At 40.4% G+C, this 24,608-nt stretch overlaps 3 protein-coding genes across 16 annotated transcripts in view; 2 read left to right on the top strand and 1 right to left on the bottom strand.

Annotated features, from left to right (window-relative positions):
- RNF17 (ring finger protein 17) overlaps positions 1 to 14,965 on the top strand; it is a 68,766-nt gene extending 53,801 nt beyond the window's left edge. Inside the window, exon 37 of the mRNA XM_075418579.1 lies at positions 14,882 to 14,965. The gene's annotated coding sequence lies outside the window, so the exon portion shown is untranslated. The remainder of the gene's footprint in view (positions 1 to 14,881) is intronic.
- Positions 549 to 18,376, bottom strand: CPAP (centrosome assembly and centriole elongation protein). Of its 13 annotated transcripts, none has more exons than XM_075418652.1 (17): positions 18,329 to 18,376; positions 16,349 to 16,856; positions 14,176 to 14,299; positions 13,125 to 13,358; positions 11,825 to 11,969; positions 10,174 to 10,279; positions 8,258 to 9,881; positions 6,162 to 6,294; positions 5,346 to 5,511; positions 4,619 to 4,858; positions 3,905 to 4,004; positions 2,886 to 2,983; positions 2,079 to 2,177; positions 1,837 to 1,977; positions 1,658 to 1,742; positions 1,439 to 1,559; positions 549 to 835 (listed from the first exon to the last, which is right to left on the bottom strand). In XM_075418652.1, exons 2-17 carry the CDS (start codon positions 16,769 to 16,771, stop codon positions 643 to 645), a joined length of 4,032 nt encoding a protein of 1,343 aa, XP_075274767.1. In that variant the 5' UTR covers positions 16,772 to 16,856; positions 18,329 to 18,376; the 3' UTR covers positions 549 to 642. The 13 variants fall into 13 exon arrangements, with proteins under 13 accessions (XP_075274767.1, XP_075274773.1, XP_075274758.1 ...); XM_075418658.1 differs by having other exon boundaries at positions 2,889 to 2,986; XM_075418643.1 differs by having other exon boundaries at positions 2,886 to 2,986.
- A 139-nt stretch (positions 18,377 to 18,515) lies between these two features.
- PARP4 (poly(ADP-ribose) polymerase family member 4) overlaps positions 18,516 to 24,608 on the top strand; it is a 54,643-nt gene continuing 48,550 nt past the window's right edge. Inside the window, exons 1-3 of one of the 2 annotated variants that reach the window (XM_075418717.1) lie at positions 18,516 to 18,755; positions 18,889 to 19,087; positions 24,471 to 24,605. In XM_075418717.1, coding sequence (XP_075274832.1) covers positions 24,480 to 24,605 — 126 coding nt within the window. In that variant the 5' untranslated portion in view covers positions 18,516 to 18,755; positions 18,889 to 19,087; positions 24,471 to 24,479. The remainder of the gene's footprint in view (positions 18,756 to 18,888; positions 19,088 to 24,470; positions 24,606 to 24,608) is intronic. The other variant, XM_075418707.1, reaches the window with a different exon arrangement.

The following is a 24,608-nucleotide window of genomic DNA, read 5'->3' on the forward strand; positions in this document are numbered from 1 at the left end:
TCATTTCTGGTGTTTCCCTCCACGTCTCTGTGTCGTTTGGAGAATTAACTTGTCCCTAGCCTTATGAATATAGAAGAGCAGTTTACAGAACCAGACTTTGAGGTCTGCTAATGCTGTTGCCTCCTAACTGTGAGACGAATTGAAAATAAGATCATGAGGGAAGAATAGCCTAAGGCTAACTGGAAAGTAATACTGCCATTTCTTTATTCTTAAGTCAAGCGGTAAGTGAACTGATAACCAGACTCTTTGAATCTATCTACCTGCTGTATTTCACCACAGGGGGAGTTCCAACAGCTCAACTCTTCACTTTGGATTAAAGAGTCTTTCTTCTTAGATGTCTAAAATAATGTAATCTGCAGCTGTTTGATGAATTTTTACTGACAGCTGAGGATTTAAAAATAAAACACCACCCTTTAAACTACACATGACAGAATACTGAATAAACTGCTACACAGAAGTAGAAATGGGAAAAAAAAATCAGAAAAAGCTCTGATGTATTAACACCAACTGAAAAATAAATTTATTTCAGGAAAACTATAAACAGTATATACACAACAAACTTAAAGGGGTTTCTTTTCTTGTTTACAGGAATGTACATTATTTTTGATGATGTGCTAACAATTCCAATAGTTTTGACATTACCTACAACTTAGTGTCCATGATAATATTACCATCCTTGTCTTTTACTCTTACTCTGCCAGAGACATACTTTGTTTCCTGCTGTCCATTCATGTAAACAGTCTTGACAGTACCATCTGGATACTCCCGTCTCTTGAACTGTGATGTGTGTAGTTCTCTCTGGCCATTATTGAACTCTATAGTTTTGCTTCCATCTCTGTATTAAATAAATGTATATAAGTATTAAAAAAAAAAAATCAATGTCAGAACTGTACATAGGCTTAAGCTTAATCTCAGAAAAAGCATTAAATACACAAGCCTAAATGAAGGAAGAACTTCAAAAACACAGTATTTGTGAAAAGCCTGTGTTGTTAAATATCATCCCAGCTGGCTGGTAGTCAAAAACCTGTTTCTGCAAAACTGACGTGACTTCTTTGTACCTGAGAGCCTCTACCACGCTTTCTCTGCACTAAACCTATTGCTGCAACATTCCAAAGTTTAAAACTTAATGTTTTGAGTCCTATCAGTTAGCTGTCAGACCTGCTTGCTACATCAACTATGTTCTCACATGTTCTCTAGAATTATGCACAAATCAGAAAAACCTCTCAGGCTAGGGTATGAGAAAATACACACAGGCACTCAGTCTTTATGTCTCCTCCAAGCTACAAAAAAAAAAAAATACCAAACAGTAACTACATGTTCACAGTACAGTATATTCAAATCTAGAAATAGATCTGTCACCACATACAGCCTCTACCAGTGAGCCCTAACTGCCCCTTTCCTGTCAACAGGCTAGGGCGCCTAAAAAGGTAATGCTTACCGCTGAATACGAACAATAGTACCATCTGGAAAGATACTTTCTTCTTGCCCATCCGTGAATAAGTTTTTAATAGTTTGATCAGGGAAGGTAATTTCTTTCTTGCCATCAGGATAATGCTTCTCTGAAATATATTTTGAGACAGTATGCTTATTATTACATAAATACAGGTATAGATACGGGCAGCAATTTTGAGTTTGTTGGGCTGGATGATTTCTTTACCTATTTGTCCATTTGAAAACTGCAAGACCTCTAAGCCATCAGAGTATGTAGTATGTGTAGTCTTAGCATCGGCATAATAATAAATCTGGAGAAAACAGTTCAGATTTAACATGACTAGTGAGAAATTTTAGATGTGCATAAATATTTATAGAAAAATGCAGAAGATGCAGGATACATACGACTGTTTGATCAGGCATAACCTGCTTCACATCCCCATTGAAGAAGGTTATAGTTAACGTCTTCCCATCAGAACCCACTTTTTTGCATGTCCCATTGGGGAAAAATATGAGGTGACAGCCATTTTTCAAGACCTTTTCAACCTAATGAATACATTACAGAGAGGTCAGTATTGAGCCATCACACTCATTCCTCTTTCACAACAGCTGTCTTGTGGAATTTCAGAGTGCAGAGCTCATTTTACCTTTCCATCAGGATAAGCAGTTTCTCTTTGTACCTCGTCACAGTCTGTATATGCCTGTCCAGAGGCTAGTGACACATGAGCTTCATTAGAAGAGGTGTCCTGAAGTGACAACAATAAGCATAAACTCAAGTTGACCATTGTCTTTATACAATTTTTTTTCCTTAGGTTCACAGGTATTTTAGGAAACAAGGAGCATCAGGGAAGGAAGACATAAACATAATGTGGGTTGTATGCAACTCCTAGTATAATTAAAGCGGTAAGACACTGAGACTCAGCAATAATTGGTTGTCTGTGGTCAGCTGTAGTCTGGATGTGGAGTTCAGTGGTGTGTTGTAGCATGGTGTTCAACTGCCTTAAGTCATCCATGTCAAGGTAATGAAACAACTGATAAAGTTTCATAAAGCCTGAATTCTATCCACAGCAATTAATGCAAGAATTGATTCAACTATTTAAAAGATTCTTGCATGGTTACCCTACATGGAGCATATAAACATCCATCTTTTTCCCCTCTCTCAAAAGGTAAAACATTTTTTGAAATTCAAGGAAGGAGGAGATTAATTTTCTTTCCTCAGCCAGAGTGTTGCAACTACTAGACACAGGTAAAACAGTCTGCATGGACTACTACATAGCCATTTTCTGCTATGACAATAAAATCGCAGTTGAAGAACATAAGGTGAGTCAACAGCTTGACCAATCACCCTCCAGATGACTCATCTAAGCACAAGTAACTATCTTTTACTTTAGGCTTTTTCCTCCCCCTTAAAAAAAAAAAAAAAAACAAAAAACAAATCAACACACAGGACTTACTACCATAGAAGTCCTAGAAGGATCTTCTAGTGCTGTCATTGCTTCAGAGTTGCTTCTGTCACTAGCGGGTCCTGATGCAGGTGTTGTAGCAAGTTTTCCTACTGAGACACATGTAATACAGTTAATTTGGACAGCTTAGTGTTATATATGAGGTCAAGCTGTACAGGACACCTACAATTCTTATTAAAAGAACCAGCATAAGCCAGCTGGCTCAGGTATGTCATTGCTTCATGTGTCAGCACAAAGCCACAACTGAAGAATCACTGCAACAGGTATAACACCTGCACTTTCTCTCCTATTTCATCACTGTAGATTTACAAAGGAATTTTCCACATGCACCCCTAGGGATCTAGACAACATTATTAGTCATGCTTATAATGAATAATAGACGACTAATATAACCTTTTAACAGGAATAGAGTAGCAGACTTTTCCCATGTCTTTCCTAGCAGGCCAGAAAGACTACCAAAATAAAACCAGCAAGGGCTTCAGTTCTGGAACATGCTCCTCTTAACAGATAACATGACGACAGCTTGAGCTGTCAGAGGTGTCAGAAAAGTACCCTCCAGTTACTTCCCATACGGGATTATTCATTAGGAAGGGGTATAGCTGCCAACAGCATTCACTCCTAACTCTGAACAAGGAACACCCCCGCTACAACATTGCTAGTATGATTACAGATCCCGGTAACAGAAAGTTCTGAGGAGACACGGCAGTTCCAATGCTATCACCACAGCCATCTAATAGACATCTACATCTTGGGGAACACCAACGAGTGCCATTTTGGATTACAGAATGCAGCTTCTGGTATGCTCCAGAGCACCAACCATGAAGAACAGAATGGTCTCATCACAGCTTTCTCCAGAATCTTACCCTGGGAGGTATTTATCCATGTGCTCAAGTCCATTACGACTATTCTCTGTCTACTTTTGATATGGTAATGCACTCTTTAATAAAAGCAAAAATTCAGATTAATTTTCTTTTAAAGAGTAGCAGAATTTTCTGATTAGACAAACATACCTTTTGCCTGTGAATAACTTTTGCCATTTATCTTGCTGCACTTCTGTACCGGAGGAAGCAAAGATGCAGTTTGACTTTTTGGGCCTCTATTTGGTAGGCACTAAAAGAAAGGAAGTTATTTGTGGTTTACATGACATTCATTCATAACTGTTTATACATCAGCAACAAAATTTATACACCATGACATGAAATTTACTAGAAGTTTTCTTCACAACTAGACATTTTTGAGATATAGTCAGCAGAAGGGCTTGTGTGACATAGCCCAAGCTATACTTTGGGACTGGCTACCAACAACAGAGAATGTTAATTTGGTGCAAGCAATCCAGAATAATAGTTACAGTTTCAACACTAACTATAACTGCTTTATAAATGTAACTGCTTTAGACAGTCGTGAACTGCCTGGTTTGCCTGGCTGATCCTGAAGGTGCGGAGGTTCACAGGTTAGATCCGATCTAAGATTTTTCTCTTATAATTGCTTAATTTTTAATTTCTAAGATTAGTTCCTCAACAGAATGGATGCTGCGCATTGTGAACATTCACATTTGGAGACAATGTGACATTAAGAAAAATATGTGTCTGCCACCACGACTGGAGTCTCAAGATCAGTAAACTAAAAGTAAACATCTAGGTTGTAGCTATTGGATTCCAGGTTTATGATCCAAAACTCAGAGTATTCACACAGATTAATTTAAAACACCAAGATTAATAACTTACAGATTCTGCTCTTTTTAGAGTTATCCCAGAATTTTCTATTTTCTTCTTGCTTCCAGCAGCTTCTACTTTCTTCCAGGCTTCTAGACGAAACCTCTCCATAATTTTGACTTCCTCTTTTAGCTCCGTATTCTCATTTACTAAAGCTTCTATTTGATCTTTCAGGCGTCGATGGGTTGTTGACCATTTCGCTTCTTTTCGTTTTAAATCTTCCTGTAACTCTACAATCTGCTGTTTTAAAGACTTAGGAAAATACATGTTTATAAAAGAGCTTTCATTTTTAATATATTAAAAGATTTTAATGTTCTAATAGAAATACAAGCACACAAAAAATGCACAAGAGTGGCAAAAAAATAAGATCAGCTTAATGGGGCAGAGAGTGAAAGGCAGAAGTTTTCTTTCCTGGAAGAGTTATTATTTATTTTACCAACTTTATAAACTCAGCTTCAGTCACTGGAGTTTAATACAACTTGTCTGTACATCTCATGTACCACACATACTGACAATAAAGGAGCAAACAGATCTTGTTTCTTACATCTCTGATACCTAAAGACCTACAAGTAATAACAAAATATAACTTTGAAAGTTGTGGAAGATTACTACATTTACTGTACAACAGTTACAGACAGAATAAAACTCAAGTACAGTTCTAGTTTCCACTTTGATCCACTACCATGAATAAAAACTTACAACTTAATTACAGTGGACTAGAAGAATAACATTTTCATACCTGAATTTCATCACGTTCTTTTTTATCTGGAATTGCTCTAGCTTCTGTGGTATATTTTTCAAAAACTTTACGCTCCTTTTGTAGTTTTTTAATTTCCTTTTTTTTATATTCTTCTATTTCAGCCAGTTCTTGGGCTTTCTGCTGTTGAAAGTCTGCAATTTCTTTCCTGTAATTATGAAACAAAGTTGTTGTTTTAGCCCAAAGCTACTTCAAATCTGGATTTTAAGGAAGAAAACAAAGACTCTGAATTTTGTGGTCATTGATTCCAACCCAGCAACTGTTACCCTGAGGAAGACTTACCTATAAATTATATTACTTATTTAAGGAGGTCACAAATTAAACATTAGCCTACAATGTGATGCTGTTTCCAAACAAAACAAAAGTGACTTTGGTAGGAATAGGTGTGCCACATTTAAGTCACTAGAGATAATTGTCTGCTCCGTATCTCACTTATAAGTCCTCCAGTTCAAATGAAACTACTCTGCAACCCAAAGGGAGAGCATCAATCATGTCAGCATGAAGATCAGTTTTGCAAGGCTAATTTAGAACTGTTGTCACTCAGAACAAAAGTATATAAATTCGCCCAAGTATAGTCTTTAAGTATATCATATTAAACTGACAGGGGTTCTTAATATTATGATCTGTGCAATAATTACAGTTTAATATATACATACAGCAACAACAAGTTTCTTGACCTATGTTTCCACTGTAATGGAAACACCAATTATTTACCTGTGCTGTTGGTAACTGGACATTATGATAGTCTGGAACATACTACGTAAGTGAATGCACCAAAATGTTTCCATTAAAAGTTACCTGATATTTGCCAAGGCACACTCTCTTTCTTCACGGAGTTTAGTTAAAGCTGTGTTTTCAGCTCTGAATCTCTCTATTTCAGTTTCCAATTCACTGAGTCTCCCTCTCAGTACCTGGGATGGAACAGTGTTTCCTGTCAAAGAACAGCCAGATGCAAGTTACCTAAGCAGCATCAATAAGACTGAAGTAAACAATTATCACACATCAGTTAAAAAAAAAAAAATCAAGTGATACTATTTTAGAGATAGTAGTAGCAAAAAAAAAAAGATAGTAATAGCAAAAAAAAAATTTCCACTATTCAAATAACACAGAAGTGACATTTTAAAGCACTCTGCACTGTTTTCTCAAGTACCTCAAATATTGAATATATCTATCACCTTTGTAGACCTAAATATATATTAGGACTTTGAATGTGAAGGTCTTCATGTCAAGCTAGAAAAATGAAATGAAATTACAAGGGCCAAGCATCAAACAGGAAAGCTGATGGTGGAAGTTTTTTCCAAGATGTATTCCCACCAAAGTCTGTTCACACCCATCACTGATGTGAAATCTGTTGCAGAGACCACAGAATGGTAGGGGTTGGAAGGGACCTCTGTGGGTCATCTGGTCCAAACCCCTACCAAAGCAGGGTCACCTACAGCAGGGTGCACAGGACCTTGTCCAGGTGGGTCTTGAATATCTCCAGAGAAGGAGACTCCACAACCTCCCTGGGCAACCTGTTCCAGTGCTCTGTCACCCTCAAAGTGAAGAAGTTCTTCCTCGTGTTCACATGGAACTTCCTATGCTTCATTTTGTGCCCACTGCCCCTAGTCCTGTCGCTGGGCACCACTGAAAAGAGTCTGGCCCCATCCTCTTGACACCCACCCTTGAGATATTTATAAGGTCCCCTCTCAGCCTACTCTTCTTCAGGCTAAACAAGCCCAGCTCCCTCAGCCTCTCCTTGTAGAAGAGATGCTCCAGTCCCCTCATCATCCTTGTAGCCCTCCGCTGGACTCTCTCCAGTAGCTCCTCATCTTGCTTGAAGTGGGGAGCCCAGACCGACAATAGGATTTGTGGGATTTTTTTGCCATCCTGGTTTCCCATTGAGTCACTACTTAACGCTCCCAGGGTTTTAATAGTCCACTTCTGCATATGCAAGAGGAGAGCCTAAACACTGATGTTGTAGTGTAAGTAGTTGCCTCATTCACCCTTAAACACTCTGAGATTTAGTAAGAAAACCCTACCCCTCTTCCTGCAAACATCAGCATCTTTAGATAACCCTACAAAATCAATTTGCAACAAAACAACACCCAGAAGTAGCAGCTTTCATATGAACTTCTCATAAAAACCTAAACAAAATCCTAAACGTTCTTTGGAGCAGGGTTTGAAATTATCTCCCCACCTTACAGAAAAGAGATTTAAATGCTAGGCTATGCCATCATGCTTTCACAGAACAACTGCATTTTTAATGATCTCACATAAAAGCTCCTGGTGAAGCTGATCCATTTACAGGCAGCCCTTCCCCAGACTGTAACCATAAGGTGAAAATCAACTTGGGCAAAGCAGAAGAACAAATCCACATTTCCCATATTCCATGTGAATTCTCTAGATACTATACTACTGTCAGAAAATACGGACAGGGCTGCCACCTCCTTATATTTCATAAGAGGAACAAGCTAACCTAATGGTGCATAGCATTACCCTATTGTGGTGTAAATGCACATTGTCACTGGAAAGGGAGGTACTACTTAGTTTTCAGCATGCCTTTGACACATTCTTTCATCTGGGAACAGTGATCAAGCAGCTCCAGATCAAATTAGTTCAATGAGCTGGTCTGACAGAAAACTAGCCTCCAGGAAAAAAAAAAAAAACACTAAAATAAAAAAAATAAATGAAGTTTTCACTGATCATACTGATCCTGCAAGCTGCTCAGGTGTTAGATCTGACATCAGACATGCAACCAGGAGAGGTGAAAGGTGAGAACAGGGCCATTCCCTGCAGCAGGAGTCTGTACTTACACCCTTTGGTATAATCTCAGGTTGTAGCTTAAGCATTAGAAAGACAGACTTGTAATATATGCCTTCTTCAATACTTCCTAACAGTTGCTGTTCTCTCACCTCCTGGCTCCTGTTCCACGTTTAATTTGATTTTGTGCTCCAAATGACAGCCTGCCTTCTGTTTTGGTTTCAGTGAAGGAAACAGTTTCATCATCAGGTCTGATACAGGAGGTCCATTTGAATCACTGTCCACTGCAGACTCTTTGCACATTTCATCTCCCCTCTTTAAGGCAACTTTTCTCTTTATTGCTTTATCTGGGACAGTTATATCATTCTTACTGGAAAAGTTCATTTGTAAAGGTATTTTAGAATATTTTTCAGGTAAATCACTGTTAACATAATTTTCATCAAGATCACTCCATGTTCTTTCATCATCAAACTCAAACTTACTCCTATTTATACAAGCCATGCTTCTCTGATGGTCTGAAGCTTTTCTGATCTTTTGCTTTGACCGTGCACTGCAATCTTTGTCTGACAAGCCAAGGTCAACATCTCCATTTTTGCTTTCTTTGCTGATGTCTGTAACAGAACCTCTACAATCAAGAAATTCTGGATCACTTTCTCTATGGCTGATAAAGGATGTCTTAGCATCTTCATTTTCATGCTTTAATGTGGTCTCAAATTCACTCTCAGAATCTGTAGTAGTATCACCATTGCCCTCACCCTTATCTTCATTTACAATCCATTGATTACTTTTTAAAGCAGGAGCTGCTGTCATGGAAGAAGCTGAAAATACTACACTGTCCGTTTTATTCAATGGATCCTTCATTGTGAAAGCTGTTCCTGAATTTGAGACAGTATGCGTACCTGCTCTATCATTTATATTTCCCTGTGTCATACACTCTGCCTTCTTATTTTTCTTATTCGTAAGTTCAACAGCCAGTGCCTTTACTTGCTGCTGTTTTGCCTTGATAGGGGTAGAAGACATTCTACGGCCTTTTGAAGTTTGCTGATCTTGATCCAAGATCCTTTGCACAAATGAGGAATTACTTGAGAAAGATATTTCATCTGCAGCTTGTTCAAGAAACAAAAATTCATCTAATTCTAGATTCTCTCTTTCTTTTTCCTTTTCCCAGTTTTCCAGCTTATTCTGAAATGAAACTTCAAAAGACAGTTCTGGATCTTTTACAGGGTGACCTATAGGACATTTAGAATTAGAAAAGGCACTGGCCAGCTCATGAGACAACTGAGGCTTTTCTGTGCCAGGTAATTTGTTTTCAATTTGGCCAGTATTAGGCTTCATAAATTCTACTATGTTCTCTTTATTTTTTATTTTGTTTTTAATTTCTGATGGGAAAGAATCTCTCATCTGTCCATCATGATTTTTTCCTGGTTGCATTCTTGTTTCTAACAGTGAGATATTTTTTCCACTGTGATTCCTGAGTACTGGGGTCTTCTGAATAGGACAATGTTTTGCTTTATCAGGGTAGTTATATTTTTTACATGGTGCAAAAGGGTTCTCAGAAACCAGTTCTTTGCCAGGAGGCATAGTTTTCTTCTGTGTTTGTGATCTGTCCACTTTAATAACATGTCTGTCATCTGAAGCCCTTTGTGGAAGGTTTGGGGTGTCTTCTCCAAGTTTTGTAATTTTAGATTTAGCATTAGTGAATCTTGTTAAGCCTTCTCCTCTTTTCAGGAAGGGTCGTTTGATCACTTGTTTTTGAATGGCTGATCCATTTGACTCCTGAAAAGGGGTAAGGAAAAGTGAAACACAAAGTATTAAAAAGCCCCTTACACAATTTGAAGATTCCTTCAAATAAACACCACATATGACTAGGAATTTATATAGTACATTTCTACTGGATTTCTAAAGACTTCTTAAACAAATGAAATGTTTGGGGCTTATTGTTTTATTTTTAAGAATGAATATTGCATTCAGTGTTAGCTTTCGATGCTAGAATCCTCCTTGTAGATTTCTAAAGCACCTATCACACCTTGGCACAATACATAAAGAACAAGAAAAAAAAATAAATAACCTGTAACTTCTGGGTTTGCTCCAGACGCTGTTGTTCTAGTTGTATCTGTTCTTCCAGGAATTCTTCAAATGTCTGTTTTTTCTCATGAATTGCAGCTTTAATGGGTCTAATGTAAATTAAAAAAAAAAAAAAAAATCAAGCCTTACATTTCTGTGTAAAATAACTGTGTTTAATGTCACTGCTATTCAAAGACCTAAGGTGTAATTACATAAAAGATGACAAATTATGAGGTACTTTGGTCATTAGGTGTCAAAAATAATCTGAGAAATGCATTGTAACACTAATTGTTTATTATTTGAGAAATGGTTTATCAAATCCTTGATATAGTTAATACACATATCTAAAAGATACTGTATGCAGGTTTTGCTGTTCCTTCTTTCACTGCTTTTCTCAATGACCCTTTCTTCTGCCCAGACCTCCAAACTTTCACTCGTATTTTAGTCATACTGCCAATTACTGCAGTATCACCTTCCCACTCAGTAATGCTACTAAGACATGTCCTTATCTCCCCCTTTGATACTCCTCCTCCTTCACAGCCTTGTACCGGGTCTGGCCGGGATGGAGCGAGCTTTCTTCGTGGCAGTCCATATGGTGCTGTGCTTTGGGTTTGTGACTAGAACAGCATTGATAACACACCAGTGTTTTAGCTATTACTGAACACTGCTCGCACATCAAAGCTCCCCCTCGCCCCAGCACGAAGGCTAGGGATGGGCAATAGGCTGAGAGGGGACACAGCCAGAACAGCTGACCCAAACTGACTACAGGGATATTCCATGCCATACAACATCATGTTCAGCAGTAAAAACTGGGGGCTTGGTCTTCCAAAAGTCACTGTTGCTCAGAGACCAAGTGGGCATCGGTCTCCTTGTGGGAGGTGAAGAGTGACAGCTTTTGCATCACTTGGGGTTTCCCTTCCACCCTTCCTTTTCTCATTAAACTGTTTCCATCTCAACCCACAATTTTTCTCGAGTTTGCTCCTCTGATACCCTTTCCCATTCTGCTCCTGGGGACAGAGTGAGCAAGCAACTGAGTTCCAGCTGCTGACTAGGCTCAACCCACCACAGCCTGGAACAAGTATTTCTTCTCTTTGTGATGACCCCACAGACAAGGCAGAGCTTTAAAACAAGGCCAGTTGCTACTTTTATTCTAATCAGCTCCATAAACAAAGCCTTTACCATACATGAGAATGTTTCTGCCACAGGCACCATGATTACTTCTTAGCCACGTATAGATATTTACAGAAATATAACTCCTGGCAATAAACTAGAAAGTCACAGCCTTACACTCCTCCTTCACATTACTACTTTCACCACATAACAGGTGATAGAAGGTTGTAGTAAATCAAATTTGGAACAGTAATTATAACTGCTTATGTACTAAGACTATACTAAAACATGCTTCTAAACTATCATTACCCTACGTTGCACACGCATCTTCAGCCAATCCACAACATCACATCTTTCACAGCATAAGCAATTTCAAGCCAGAGCCTCTCTTAGTACAGGTCTCCACAGTACCTACCAAAATTGAAACCTTGGTTGAGAAAGCTACAAAAACTGAAAGAATGTGATATTCTCAATCAGGACTCAGAATTCAACCAAACTTATGTTATTTGTTTGATAAAATTTAGAATAATAATGGTCTGAATTACCTTTCTTCTGTATTAGTCCATAAATCTTTTCCTTCACTGCAATTTTCAGAGAGATCTGCACTTTCCACACATAAAGGATCAATGTGATTATCTTCACTCTCCATTAGTATTTCCATCTTTTGTTCTGGACACCACATGTTTTTTCCTATGAAATTAACAGAAATTTTTTTTCCTCCACAACAAAAAATCAGTTTTCAGCTCATACTTTAAGCAGCATTCAGGTCAGATTAAAACCAGAAGTGAGCTTCATGGAAATGTGGTCTGAATTTCTACATAAAATAGTCCTAAGGTTTCCCCAAATTAATTTTTATTTGAATAAAGGATCATCCAATTATGTATTAAAAATTTTCTACAGACCTGAAATAACCCATTCTCGTTGTTCATCTTATTTTTAAGCCATAAATTAACAATAGCAAAGAACTGAACAAATTTGGATGTCTGCGGTACTGAAAAGCTCTCTCATCAAGCTTCTGTTTCCCATATATATATATATATGCATAGATTAAGATCAATTTATACTTTCACATCCTCTTAGACCATGCCCTCTGATTAAAGCTTTAAAGCTGGTATGAAGTATGATGAAATGCAATCTCACACCTTTTCCCCAAAACCTGTACAGGTTTTCAGCAACCTTATTAAATTCCTAGATTAAAATCAAAACCACTATTCCAGTCATAGCAGCATAGTAGTCATGCTGGTGCCAATGGTAAAACTGAGGAGGAAAGATAAAGAATTCCAGTGCACTGCTTCTGATGTACAAATAATTTTTAGTCATATGATGGGATCTCTTTGTCAACCCATCTTAACTCCTAAATCCAGTGCAGTTACTAATCCTCAGTAGAGCTAGTCTGAAGACATTCTGTATCCCTGAATAGATTATTTTCCATTTGCCATGTGAAAATGTGGGTACAGTTCAGCCCAAACAATTCAGCTACCCAATATCTGTCATTATTTGCTATTTTTGCAGTCTTTATCATATATACGCTTTATCAGCAAAGATTCTGATTTTTACCTAAAACAGAGAAGCATTTCATACAGACAGAAGAACTTGGATTTTTTCCTCATGCTACTTCTAATAAAATTCACATAGACATCAACAAGACGACTCTGAGGTCTGCAAGCTGTCCCTAAAGCAACACTTGTAGAAAATCTTCAAAATAAGTAGTAGAAAATGACGCTCAGTAACTACAAGGTGAAAAAAACCCACCACAAAGTTCTCTTTTTATAAATGACTAACCAGTAACATATTTGTCTTCCTCATTTTTCAAACAATTCTGTGTTTTCAGAGGCACACCCAGACCTTGTTTCTCACAGGCAGACACTCCCAAAGGACTGTTCTTCAAGGATGAGCCACATTCTTTGCTGTTCAGCTTTTGTAAGAAATCATTGTCTTGTGTATGTGGAGAAACAATTGGAGCATAAGCTCTGTCTTCAACGATATTCGGATACTCAGACGATGGTAACTGGTGTAAAGTTGTTAAGCCCGCTGAACGCCCAGGTCTTAGCTTTTGACTGTCAGCCATTAGAGTACAGCCTTGAAATTAAAAGAAAAAAAATGGCTGCGTCATTGTGTTTGTATTACAGCACTACTGTTCCACAGAAGAAAAGAAGTGGCACTGAAAGGCAAGATCGATCACCCAGTCTCCATCCTTATGTTACTGATCTACAATAAGTGATCAGGCAATCTTGATTTTGTTCTCCTAATGCTATGCACTAAATTCATTTTCTCAGGTAGGCAGAGTGAAAAAGAGATATTCACTCAAGTCAGGCTGGACTGATACTGCCAACAAAAGAAGATACTCCTGCTCAACTCTGAAAGCTTTTTTCAGTCCAGCACTTCCCCCTCCCTTTGCACACAGCAAACCAGACTGGAAAACTGACACAGGTTAGGAGTGTTTGTTTTTCAAGAGAGATCAGCTCCCTAGTCTAGTTCAGTTCATTACCTGAGCAAGTTTGTGCTGCATGAGCAAAGAAGGAGAGACCACTGCATTTGGATACAGCGATAGCTTAAAGCATTCAAAAACTATTCTGAGAAACAGCTCATCAGAAAGAAAAGCAACTGTTTGTTTTACTCTTTTATACCTAAAAAATGTTCTTTGAAACAAGGCCTTCCATCATAGCACCTACTGATCAAGTTACAAGTACAGCTGGCCTTCTATAAGAACAGGATAGTATTCCTTCTACAGTAGCACTCAACTTTCAGGCACCGAAGTGATGCAGCATTTATCTTTGACTAATCAAGTAGTTATAAAATGAAGAACACTGAATACACTTTCAGATTTTAACTGAAAACTGAGATTAAATTCTTCAGTTTACTCAAAGTACATCATGTGCTTGCTTTCTCAACTTACCAAGAACTGCTGTCTGGCCAGATACCATGCTAAGTAGCTTCTGCTGCTCTTCCATTAGCCTTTGAAGTTGCTCCATCTGTTGTTTCTTTAGCTGCTCCTGTTTCTGTTGTTGCAATTCCTTCAGCTTCTCAAACAAAAAAATAAATGTATCAGAGGCCAGGTTTACTTAACATGTACCACAGGATTAGTGTCAAGACAACAGGTATTTCTTGTTTTAAAGATATTCCATTAGGAAAGTGTAACATGAAGAAAATTAAGAATATGAAATGCTATGCTAAATAACATTTTTGTTTTTTTTTTTTAATCTATGAATGCCCATGCTATTTCCAATCTGCCCAATTAACAGTTCCGGTAGTCTTTAATCAACCAATCTGCAAACAATAGGAATCAGAACACTCATTTCTACTGCATGTGAAGAAAAAAAAAAAAAATTGAATTCTGCTCTTTTAACATTAACTTCTACTATACTATGTTTTCAATAAAATGTGAAATACTTCACAGTAATTAAAGCTTTAGAAAAAGTGCGTGGCTTGGGGTTTTTTTCCCCCCCTCTCCAAGATCTCGGTTACAATGAACAGTACTGATACAAAGGACCAAAAGAGGGAGAAAAGAGCATCAGAGAACATTAAGACTCATGAAGCTGCCTGAAAAAAATAATTAAAATACTGATTCAATTCAGTAATCCAGTCTTCATTTTCTTGCGCAGCAGGAGTCCCTAGCCCTGCCTCAAGACCAGCCCCGAGGGCCATATGAAGGCATCCTGCACCCTACCAAAGCACAGCAATGGGTGGTGGGCCTCCGTGCCCATCTCTGTATCTCCAACACATACATATGTGTCTAGTTCCAGCTCCTCCAAAGGAAAGACAGGTGCCCTGACGAAATCCTTCCACAGATTAACAACTGGACCACACCTTTGATCTAACAGGTAAGAAAAATTTCCCTTGAATTTCCTTAAAATTCCTGTGAAAACAGAAGTAAGGCACTATATGTGTGTAGAAGCTGAGCTAATGATCAATATCCAAAGATCACCTAAGTCTTAACTCCAACCCCTTCACTTAATTTATTAAAGAAATCATACTTCTACCTGTTCTAATAATATCCTCAGAAAACCAAACTGAAAAAAATCTCATACATCCAAAACTACATTCGTCACTACAGCCATCAGATTTATTATATTAGATTGTCAGTAACTTTCTAAAACAGATTTAACAATTCCTCTTAAGATAACATTAAACTAGCTAGTATCTGTCATTTAGCCACTGTTTGATAATGCTGACTATACTGAAAAAGTACATAAATATTTTCCTATCATGTAAAATACAGGTGAAAACTTTTATAGCACCAGATAAGTTGTGGAATTCTACTCTAGAGACTTACATGCACACACACTCCATTTGAGTGAACAGACAGGGATTTGTGCAGAGGTAGCTGCTAGCAGAGCCCACAAGGAGGTAACCAAGTTCTTAATCCTTAACAGCAAGATCTATTAAAGTGCCTCTGAACGCTTTCAGCTAACATAATTTACATTTAGTAATTGGGAAGAGCCACAAGCAAACGTATAACCCGCTATAGTGGATTAAATGACATGCTTGCATTGGAAAAAAAACAACAACATCATAGCGTTGTAATTCCTGGCCTTTTTGTCCCAATGTCTCTGATACTTCATCACACACAACACTAACATCTCTCTATCTAAACAGAACCCGGTATATGGGTGTACATACCTACTTTGAGAAGTAACAGCAGATGTTACTATAGATACAAGAACATACAGCTTCACCATGTTGTGAATATGTGTGAAGTACTACCACTGTAATGACCAGCACCTCATTTCCACAGCTTCAGGTGAAGAAACAACGGAACACTGTAAAACTCTGTGCACGTTTCCAGGTAAAAAGATTTTAAGAACAAATGCACTGCCACCAAATGCAATTTCATTTTAAACTGGAACCTGTGCCAGCAGGAAACAACAGAAGTTAGACTCTCAGTAATTGGACATCATGAGGAGGACACCAACTTCTACGAATGCGTAACTGTGACGTAGGACTTACTCTTTAAGCTCCCTGTGTTCTATATGTTGCAAAGATTTTTATTACTTCCAGGTATGACAAATCACATGCAGGAACAAAATAAACCTTAATGGATGTACATCAAGGAATTCTAGAACTTTTACCTGTTCAAGCTTTTGTAAGAGCGGATCGCTGCGATCGGATTTATTCCAACCATCCACTTCACCACGGACAAGGTCTGTTTTAGAGGTTTCTACGTTACATGCTGCTGCTGGAAAAGATGTTTCAGTGGTATATTGCTGAAGTGTACATGAGCTGCCAGACTCTTCACACAAGGAGTCATCACTTACAGAACAGTTGTCTGAAAGATGCAACACTTCAGCAGGGAAAGCTGTGATGTTTTCAGGTCCAGATAACAGATTTTCTTTGTTGATTTTCAAACCAGTAAAACTAGGATCTAATAAGACTCCAGCACGGGAACTATCGGACATCCAATGTGCAATGAAATTTTGTTCACTACTCAGATCTTCAACAGTGGGCATCTTGTAAGTTGTATTCCAATTTATTTGCTGATGTAGCATTAACATAACAATATTATGTTATGTAGTGTCAGGACAGTAAAACTTTCAAAGTTCCAGGTATTTGGTGTGGATGGTTACCTACTTTTAGCACCTAGAAATTAAACACATAAAAATAAGAGAGTAACTTTTTTTTTTTACTTGGGATTCTGTTATTGTAGATTTCTTATTTTGTTTATGAATACAGTAGGTTGGTTTTAAGTCCCAATCTACTTTTTGCCTGGGCAACAGTAACAATTTAGACAACTAATAACAAGCACTTTCTGTGCAGGAAGTCAACATAATCCAACTTTTAATCTTATTGTTTATATAAGTGCAGCTAATATTATCTCAGATGATATAAAGCTGTGTATAATATTCTCTTCAGTAGCACAGACCGGGATTCTGAATTTTCCGGTTCCTGCAACAAGAGTTGATTTGGGGAGCTGAGAGAGAGACTTCCCGCACAGGACCTTTACGTTAATGCAGTTTCAAATATGTCCACCTAAATACAAACATTTACTGCACATATTTCAATTATCTTTTTCGTGTCACTATCATGGCACTTATTATTTTCATGTCTTCCTTAGTTTCTCCCAACCAGCTTTCTTTAAATCCATCCAAAAAAAAAAACCTCAGAAGGCTGACAAAGTTTCAGTGAAAACCAAATCCCTACAAGCATCATAAAACACGAATAAATTCAGGTAGATAGAGGACCCGAGGCGGTTTCCTCACTTAGGAAGAAAAAGAGAACTGCTGCCGATGACAACGTGGCAGCCAGAGCCCGACCACTCCACCCTGGCACCTCGAACCAGTCCCAGGGCAGTCAGCTCTCTGCCTGCGCAGACGGTGTGTCCCGGGAACACGGAGGAACGACGGGGCCAGGGGACAAAGGGCAGACAACCACATCAGCCCAAGCTTCGGCAGTCCTGCTGACCAGGAATTAACTTCTTAAAGCCTCCTCCTTCCTGAGGAGCCACCTCTCACCTAATTCTCCCGCTGTGAAAAGGCTTACACTGTCAACCAAAGTTTGAAACCCTGACTAGGAGAAACAGCGAAATACCCTTAGAAAATCGGTTTATTTCAACTGCCTTCTGTTCTGAGACGCCACTGGAAGCTTCCCAGCGAGGCACAGGTTCCCGCACGGGCAGACTCAAGCCTGCGGGGTTCACACGCCCTTTCCCCCGTCGCCTTTCCGAGACCCTTTCGAGGCTGCCCGCCAGTCTGAAGCTTCCCCTATAGCCTACGGCAGCAGCACCTTCGTGCCGCCCGGAAGAGCCGGCAGGGCTGAAGCTGACCCGCCCGGGCCCCCGAGATCGCGGGCGGGGAGACGAGCACAGCCGCGCTGGGGAGCGCGGCTGTGCTCGTCTCCCCGCCCGCGACCTCGGGGGCCCGGGCCCGGCGCTATCCTTCCCCCACGGCCGCACCGCGACGCCCTCGCAGAGGACGACCCGACGGCGCCCGAAACACCCTCACCGCGACCGCTCCGACCCGCGGCCCCTCGCAGGCAGTCCGGGCACCGCTCCTCAGGCCCCGTCCGCAGCAACGCTCCGCTCAAGCGGCCACCCCGCTCCTTCTATTACAAACCTGCCGCCATCGCGCAGCCTCCCGGCGCCACCGACGGGGCGGCGCCCCGGCGCCGAGCATGCTGGGAGTTGTAGTCCCAAGCCGCCGCCCTCCTCGCCGGGCTGCGAGGAGGTGCTGTGGCGCTCGAACTACAGCTCCCGGGAGGAGCGGCGAAAAGGCCGTTGATGGGCGTCAACAGCGAAGCAGCTCGCCCTCAGTCGCTGCTGCCCCGGTTCCTGTCGGAGGGCATCAGGGGCGGGAAGAGGCGGCGGGTACCGAAGCGGAAGCAGCTGGGCCTGCCCCTCGCTCCTGAGGACGGCCCACGGGTGGAAGCGGCTCCCGGGTCCTCCCCGCGTCGCCGCTGGTGGCCCGTTTGGGAGAGGGGGTTTCGCTCCCGAAAGGCGGAAGGCCTCGCCGCGCGGTGCTCTTCAGCGGCTGTCGCGACACGGTGCGTGAGGAGGTTCCTGTCCAGGGAGCTGTCCGCAGGCCTTCCGGGGTGCGGCGTTTTCTGCGGGGGCGAGCCTTTGGGCATTTAGTGTGCTTTTATTGCGGCTGGTTACACCCTTTTAATCTTTAAATAGCTGCAGTGAGGGAGGAACGGGAAGACAAACGGCAGATGGCATCCGCTGGCTTTCTGGCGTTTTGTGCTTCAGGCATGTTCGGTCTCACCGAGCGAAATCGTTGTTGTTCTCTGAACTCCAGTAAGCGGCAGAGCGTCGTGCCTCAGCAACTTGTGGTGCGTCCCAGGCTGTGACCAGCTTCTGCAGCTGTCGTGGGCAGGTACAAAACCGAGATCTAGGCTGTGTAAACTCAGGGCAGCCCTCCCTTTCGGTTGACTGCTGCTCGTTTTAACTTCCGCGGTTACTTTCTGTAGTTTGCAGGACTCTTCGTGCTAAACTTTCCGTTCTCCTTCCTGCACGTTGGTTTTGCCCGTTATGAATATATTGTCTACGTGGTTGTCCTCAGACTGGATTCTGTGTTAACAGTGGGAAGCTACTGTGCTCAAAAGCACAAGGATCCTTTTTTAGTCCCTTTGATATCCTCGGTAGGAAAATACAAGTAGGGGTTTGTTTTCAGCTTACCTGCACACTGAAGTCCTTACAGGACTACAGACTGTTTGTGGTCTATTGTAGGATGATAAAAATTTTTTTTTGTCTCCCTCTCTGTGCTAAAAATAAAATCCATTGCTAATGATGGTGTTGAATTTGTGGTTTGATCATGAACTACAAGCTCATGTACATGTGTGAAATCCTTTTGAGGCTATTGGAGTCTTACAAATCTCCACCAGCATAAATTAAAATTGTAAGAATTAAGCCAGTGATAATTGTCAGCAGTTCCACTTTGCATAACTTCCTTATCTGTTGCTGCAACAGCACGGTATTCTGGTTATAAAAGTGTCTATCAGCATTTAATTCTCAACACACATATTAAATACAATGGTTTTCTATTTTAATTTTGGAAATTTTGCCATTCAAAAAGAGTAAAGCCAAACACTTCAGAAGTTTGATCCTCTAGGGAAATAAGAGAGGCTGCTATTCAGTGGTAGCATTCATTAGCAATGAAAGAGAATAAAATCTTCACTCAAGGGAGAGAAAAACTGCAGGGGACAGACTCTGAACAAGTTCTAACTGTTTTTCCTGCTCTCTGTCAGGTGTTTCAAAGTTCACCTGTGCTTCAGCAGTGACAATTTCCTCCTCCTCCTAAGTGCAGTGAGGGTTAGTGCTCCTTATTGTGCAATAGAGTGCACTTTTTGATTTGTTTGATGGGGGTTGCTGTCCCTTTAGGCATTTTACAGGGAGGTGTGAGTGTGTCCTAGCCCTTCCTACCTACAACGTCTGGGCTCTCCAGTTGTACCTCACGCCGCTGGAGAAGCAGGAAGATCCTTAGGGGAGGGCAGCTGCCTGAGCAGGTAAACAATATGGCTCCCTCAAAATCTAAAGAGAGGAGTGGGATCAGGGGTCATTTAATACCTCTCGTGCTGGGAACAGGGACGAGGGGTGTCTTTGCAGACAGGCTCAGAGGAGATGAATCCCTCAAGTTTAAGCATTCCTTTCTGCTTGCTGGCTGACCTACAGTTTATTTACAGAGCAGTTCTCAGAAGACTTTTTTTCTCAGTTCTTAGCAACTTGATTTCATAAGCAAATGTAAGATCAAATACTTTTGTGGAGTTTTGCACCACATGTAGCTACCAATTTCAGTTGCTTCCGGTGTTTTGTGGGTGTATAGGCATGATGCTTTCAGTTGGTTGTATGTATTTTGTTGCCTTCTAATAAACTTTTCGTTATGGCTATGCAAATAGAGTTTGTTATTTCCTGAGGTGACAACTTCTGGTGATACTTTAGCAGTATCCAGTATCCACTTTAGAGAATATATTGAGAAAACTAGTGCACACAGCGCTCTAGTGAAGAGGGAGGCAGTGTCCAGAGCTATAGTGTGGTTATTAAAAGAAAGCCTTTGGCAGTGGCATGTTTGCCCTTATACATGCCTCAAATTAATCTATCTCATTTGTGACAAGATTCAAAATAAAGTTGATAAAAGCAGCTTAAAATATGACTTTATACCACAAAGTAGAGCTGCTTAAAGGTACGGTTTCCCACAGAGCCGAGGTATAACAAGGCTGCACCATAAAAGATTTTTATCACCTGAGATAACTTAATATCTTGTGAAAACCCCTTGGTTAAAATACGGAGAGTTGTTTTTTCTGTGTGAGAGTACTTTTATGCCAAAAGCACTGCTAATGCCATGAAGTACAAGAGCCACATACTACAGGTATATCATGACCTCACACGCCCTTTGACCTGCTGTCCGCCTGCCCTAAATGCACAGTGTAACTGTTACAGAGTTGCCAGATCTATCAGACCTAGAGTGCAGCAGATGATTCGGGTCCTTCCTATAGATTACCTTTCTGAGATAAAATTAGACTGACGTGTATAAAATTGTGTCTGGTAATGTTGATTTTCCAGGTTTTCATGAAACCTCAAATTCAAATGAATTATGTTCCTCTCTCCTTGACTAACTACTTCTCTTTTTTTAGCCAGTAATTTAAGTTATTCCACAGTAGCTGGCCATCTGATTACTTTTTTATTGCACTGGAGAGCAACTTTACTTGCATACATTGAAAATCAAATAGGCCATAGAGTAAGAAATGTAGTATAGGTTGCATACTCTAAATCTCTCCATGAAATTACATCAGGCTAATGTGTTTTATTTTGCTTTGTTTTAATATGAAACCTTATCCTAATCATCTGCTCTCGACTTTGGTCCTTGATAAATTAATCAAACAATAATCTTGTATTAGATTGTGAAGTGCTTTTGTCAGTGCCATATAAACATTTCCTCTGCATTGTTACTGTCTCTTGGTTTATTCTCTTTCCACACTGTAGTGGAATCTTTCTGCAGTATTGATGTAAAGGTTTTGTTGACCTTGTAAAGGCTTTGGTGCAGTTTGACCAATGCTGATTTTTAAGCCTGAAGAACCTATTGGGTAATTAAATTATTTGGGTTTAGTTGTAAGAAAATAGTAAAGAAACTGTTCTAATAAATTGTATCCTGATTTGCACGTACATGAATACTAAATGCAAGCAAGTAGTTCAAACAGCATCTGCTTTCCTTTTTGCAGTCTTTAATGTAGGTGTTGTTTATTATTACTATTTTTTTATTATTTTATTTATTATTATTTTATTTGTTCTGCCTCATCCTGTGAGTCCAGGATGATTTTGGAGAGGTCAAGTATTCTAGAGTATCTGTTTTGTCCAGTTATCTCACAAATACAACTATTTGGTGTTAAGTCACTGTGGAAAATTTAAATCATCAAGTAGTTTTTCCAGAAATACAAACAGATAGAGTAGAAACAAAGTCCTTACCCTCAGCAAGTTTGCTGATGACGCAAAACTGGGAGGGGTGGCTGATACACCGGAAGGCTGTGCTGCCATTCAGCAAGATATGGACAGGCTGGAGACTTGGGCAGAGAGGAACCTGGTGAAGTTCAACAAGGGCAAGTGCAGGGTCCTGCACCTGGGGAGGAACAACCCCATGCACCAATACAGGCTCAGGGCTGACCTGCTGGGAAGCAGCTCTGTAGAGAGGGACCTGGGAGTGCTGGTGGATGACAAGTTGACCATGAGCCAGCAGTGTGCCCTGGCTGCCAAGAAAGCCAATGGGATCCTGGGGTGCATTAATAAGAATGTGGCCAGCAGGTTGAGAGAGGTTCTCCGTCCCCTCTACACTGCCCTAGTGAGGCCCCATCTAGAATACTGTGTCCAGTTCTGGGCTCCCCAGTTCAAGAAGGACAAGGAACTACTGGAGAGTGTCCAGCGGAGGGCTATGAGGATGGTGAGGGGACTGGAGCATCTCCCCTACGAGGAGAGGCTGAGGGAGCTGGGCTTGTTCAGCCTGAAGAAGAGAAGGCTGAGAGGGGACCTTATAAATACCTATAAATATCTGAAGGGTGGGTGTCAGGAGGATGGGGCCAGACTCTTTTCAGTGGTGCCCAGCGACAGGACAAGGGGCAATGGGCACAAACTGAAGCAGAGGAAGTTCCATCTGAACATGAGGAAGAACTTCTTCCCTCTGAGGGTGACGGAGCCCTGGAACAGGTTGCCCAGGGAGGTTGTGGAGTCTCCTTCTCTGGAGATATTCAAAACCTGCCTGAATGAGGTCCTGTGCAACCTGCTCAAGGTGACCCAGCTTTGGCAGGGCGGTTGTACTAAATGATCCCCAGAGGTCCCTTCCGACTCATACCATTCTGTGAGTCTGTGACACTGATACTAACCCTCTGGAAGAGATATGGACATGGTGTACTGAGATCCAAAGAAGCACTGGTGAAAAGAACTTATGACCTGAATATTTTGTTGTACAAGTGTATGTTCTCTTCATGCTCGTTGCTGTAGCATTAGTAGTGTATCTGCATTAGCAGTTTGGCTTGGAGCAGCGATGCAATTTTAAGCCAGATCTTTTGGTTGTTAAGAGCTGCCTTACATGAAGTTCTCAAAGTGGCTTTGAGGTGTACCCTCTGAATGTCTTCCAGAGAAAACTAAGTGGGGTGCTGTGCTTCAAATAAGCTTAGTGGGAACATTGGTTTTGGCTTCTGTCTGAACCCACCCAGTCATAATGCCCTCTAGCTCGCACTTAACACTCATTTACCACTGAAGGGCTCTGAAAGCCCATGACATGCTGAGGAGCTCATATGCTAGATAAAGAGCTCAGTGCTCTGTGTAGTGTTCTCATTTACGCTGTAGTTATTATTCTCATCAGTTATTTTAAAATACCTTTATACTCATAGTCATCCAGGAGAACAAATATACGTTGCTGATACATTTTAGTCACTTAAACCAGACCCTGCCATTGTATTTTTTTGTCATAAATTCTACTCCTGTTTAAATAAAACTTTACTAGCCTCTTATATCTTAGCATAGTTTGTCACAAATGACATGCAGCCAATTTTCATTCAAGTTATTTTACACACAGTTTAGGTTGACACTGCTGAGAACAGAAGCAGTTGCTCCACTTCCATCTCTCCCCTACCTCTCCTTTGCTTCCACTGCTACCCTATTCCTTCTTGTAAATCTTTGTTGTAGGCCAGAGAGTGAATTCAGTCAGAAAACAGATCTAGATTAAAACTAGCCTTTTGGGTTTTGGGGTTTTGTTGTTGAGGGTGGAGAGGTTTGCTGTGTTGGCTTTAATCTGGGTCAGTTCTTTTTACATGTTGTGGGATGGGTTTTTTTTATATTTATTATTTTTATATTATAAATCAGTGAGTGGAAGCATGAAAAGCAGTTTACGTTCTTGAAAAAAACAGTTATTTTATAATGGTACGGTGTGAAAGGGGAACTGAAAGAGAAGTTGTTCCAGTCTAAATTAAGATAATTCCACATTACTAACAGTGGGTATGAGCAGCAGGAGATCAGCACAAGAGTTTGGTGCTTAGTTCAAGCCACGACTGAAACTGTAGGTCATGCTGAATTTTCCACGCAATTAAAAAAAAAAAATTTAACAAAACTGATCAGGAGATATTCTGGGTAGATTTGATTGCCATGCTGATAAAATGGCATTTGTTTTAGAACTTCCTAGAGCTGCAAAGAATACATTTGGTGAGAGACTACTTAGGTGGACAGTGGGAATGAGTTTTCTCAGCCAAAAAAAAAAAAATTTTCTCTTTTAACAGGAGGAAACAATGGCAATCTTTGCAAACTGTGTGTTCTTTCTTAAAGTGAAATACTTGCCCATTCAGGAGAAGAACAGACTGAAAGCATCCATAAAAAATAATGGTGGAGTAATTAATTTTGTGCTTAATCACAAGGTA

Source organism: Opisthocomus hoazin, chromosome 1, assembly GCF_030867145.1.
Source record: "Opisthocomus hoazin isolate bOpiHoa1 chromosome 1, bOpiHoa1.hap1, whole genome shotgun sequence".
Lineage (NCBI taxonomy): Eukaryota > Metazoa > Chordata > Aves > Opisthocomiformes > Opisthocomidae > Opisthocomus > Opisthocomus hoazin.

Bases quoted from the DNA above. Each gene is read 5' to 3' on its own strand.
- CPAP (XM_075418587.1), bottom strand. From the start codon at position 16,771: ATGTTAATGCTACATCAGCAAATAAATTGGAATACAACTTACAAGATG. The intron at 6,295-8,257 runs GTGAGAGAACAG...GTTCTTTGACAG, and splicing joins CGTGGAACAGGAGCCAGGAG to GAAACACTGTTCCATCCCAG. The intron at 4,005-4,618 runs GTAAGTTATTAA...CCTTTCTTTTAG, and splicing joins CTCTAAAAAGAGCAGAATCT to TGCCTACCAAATAGAGGCCC.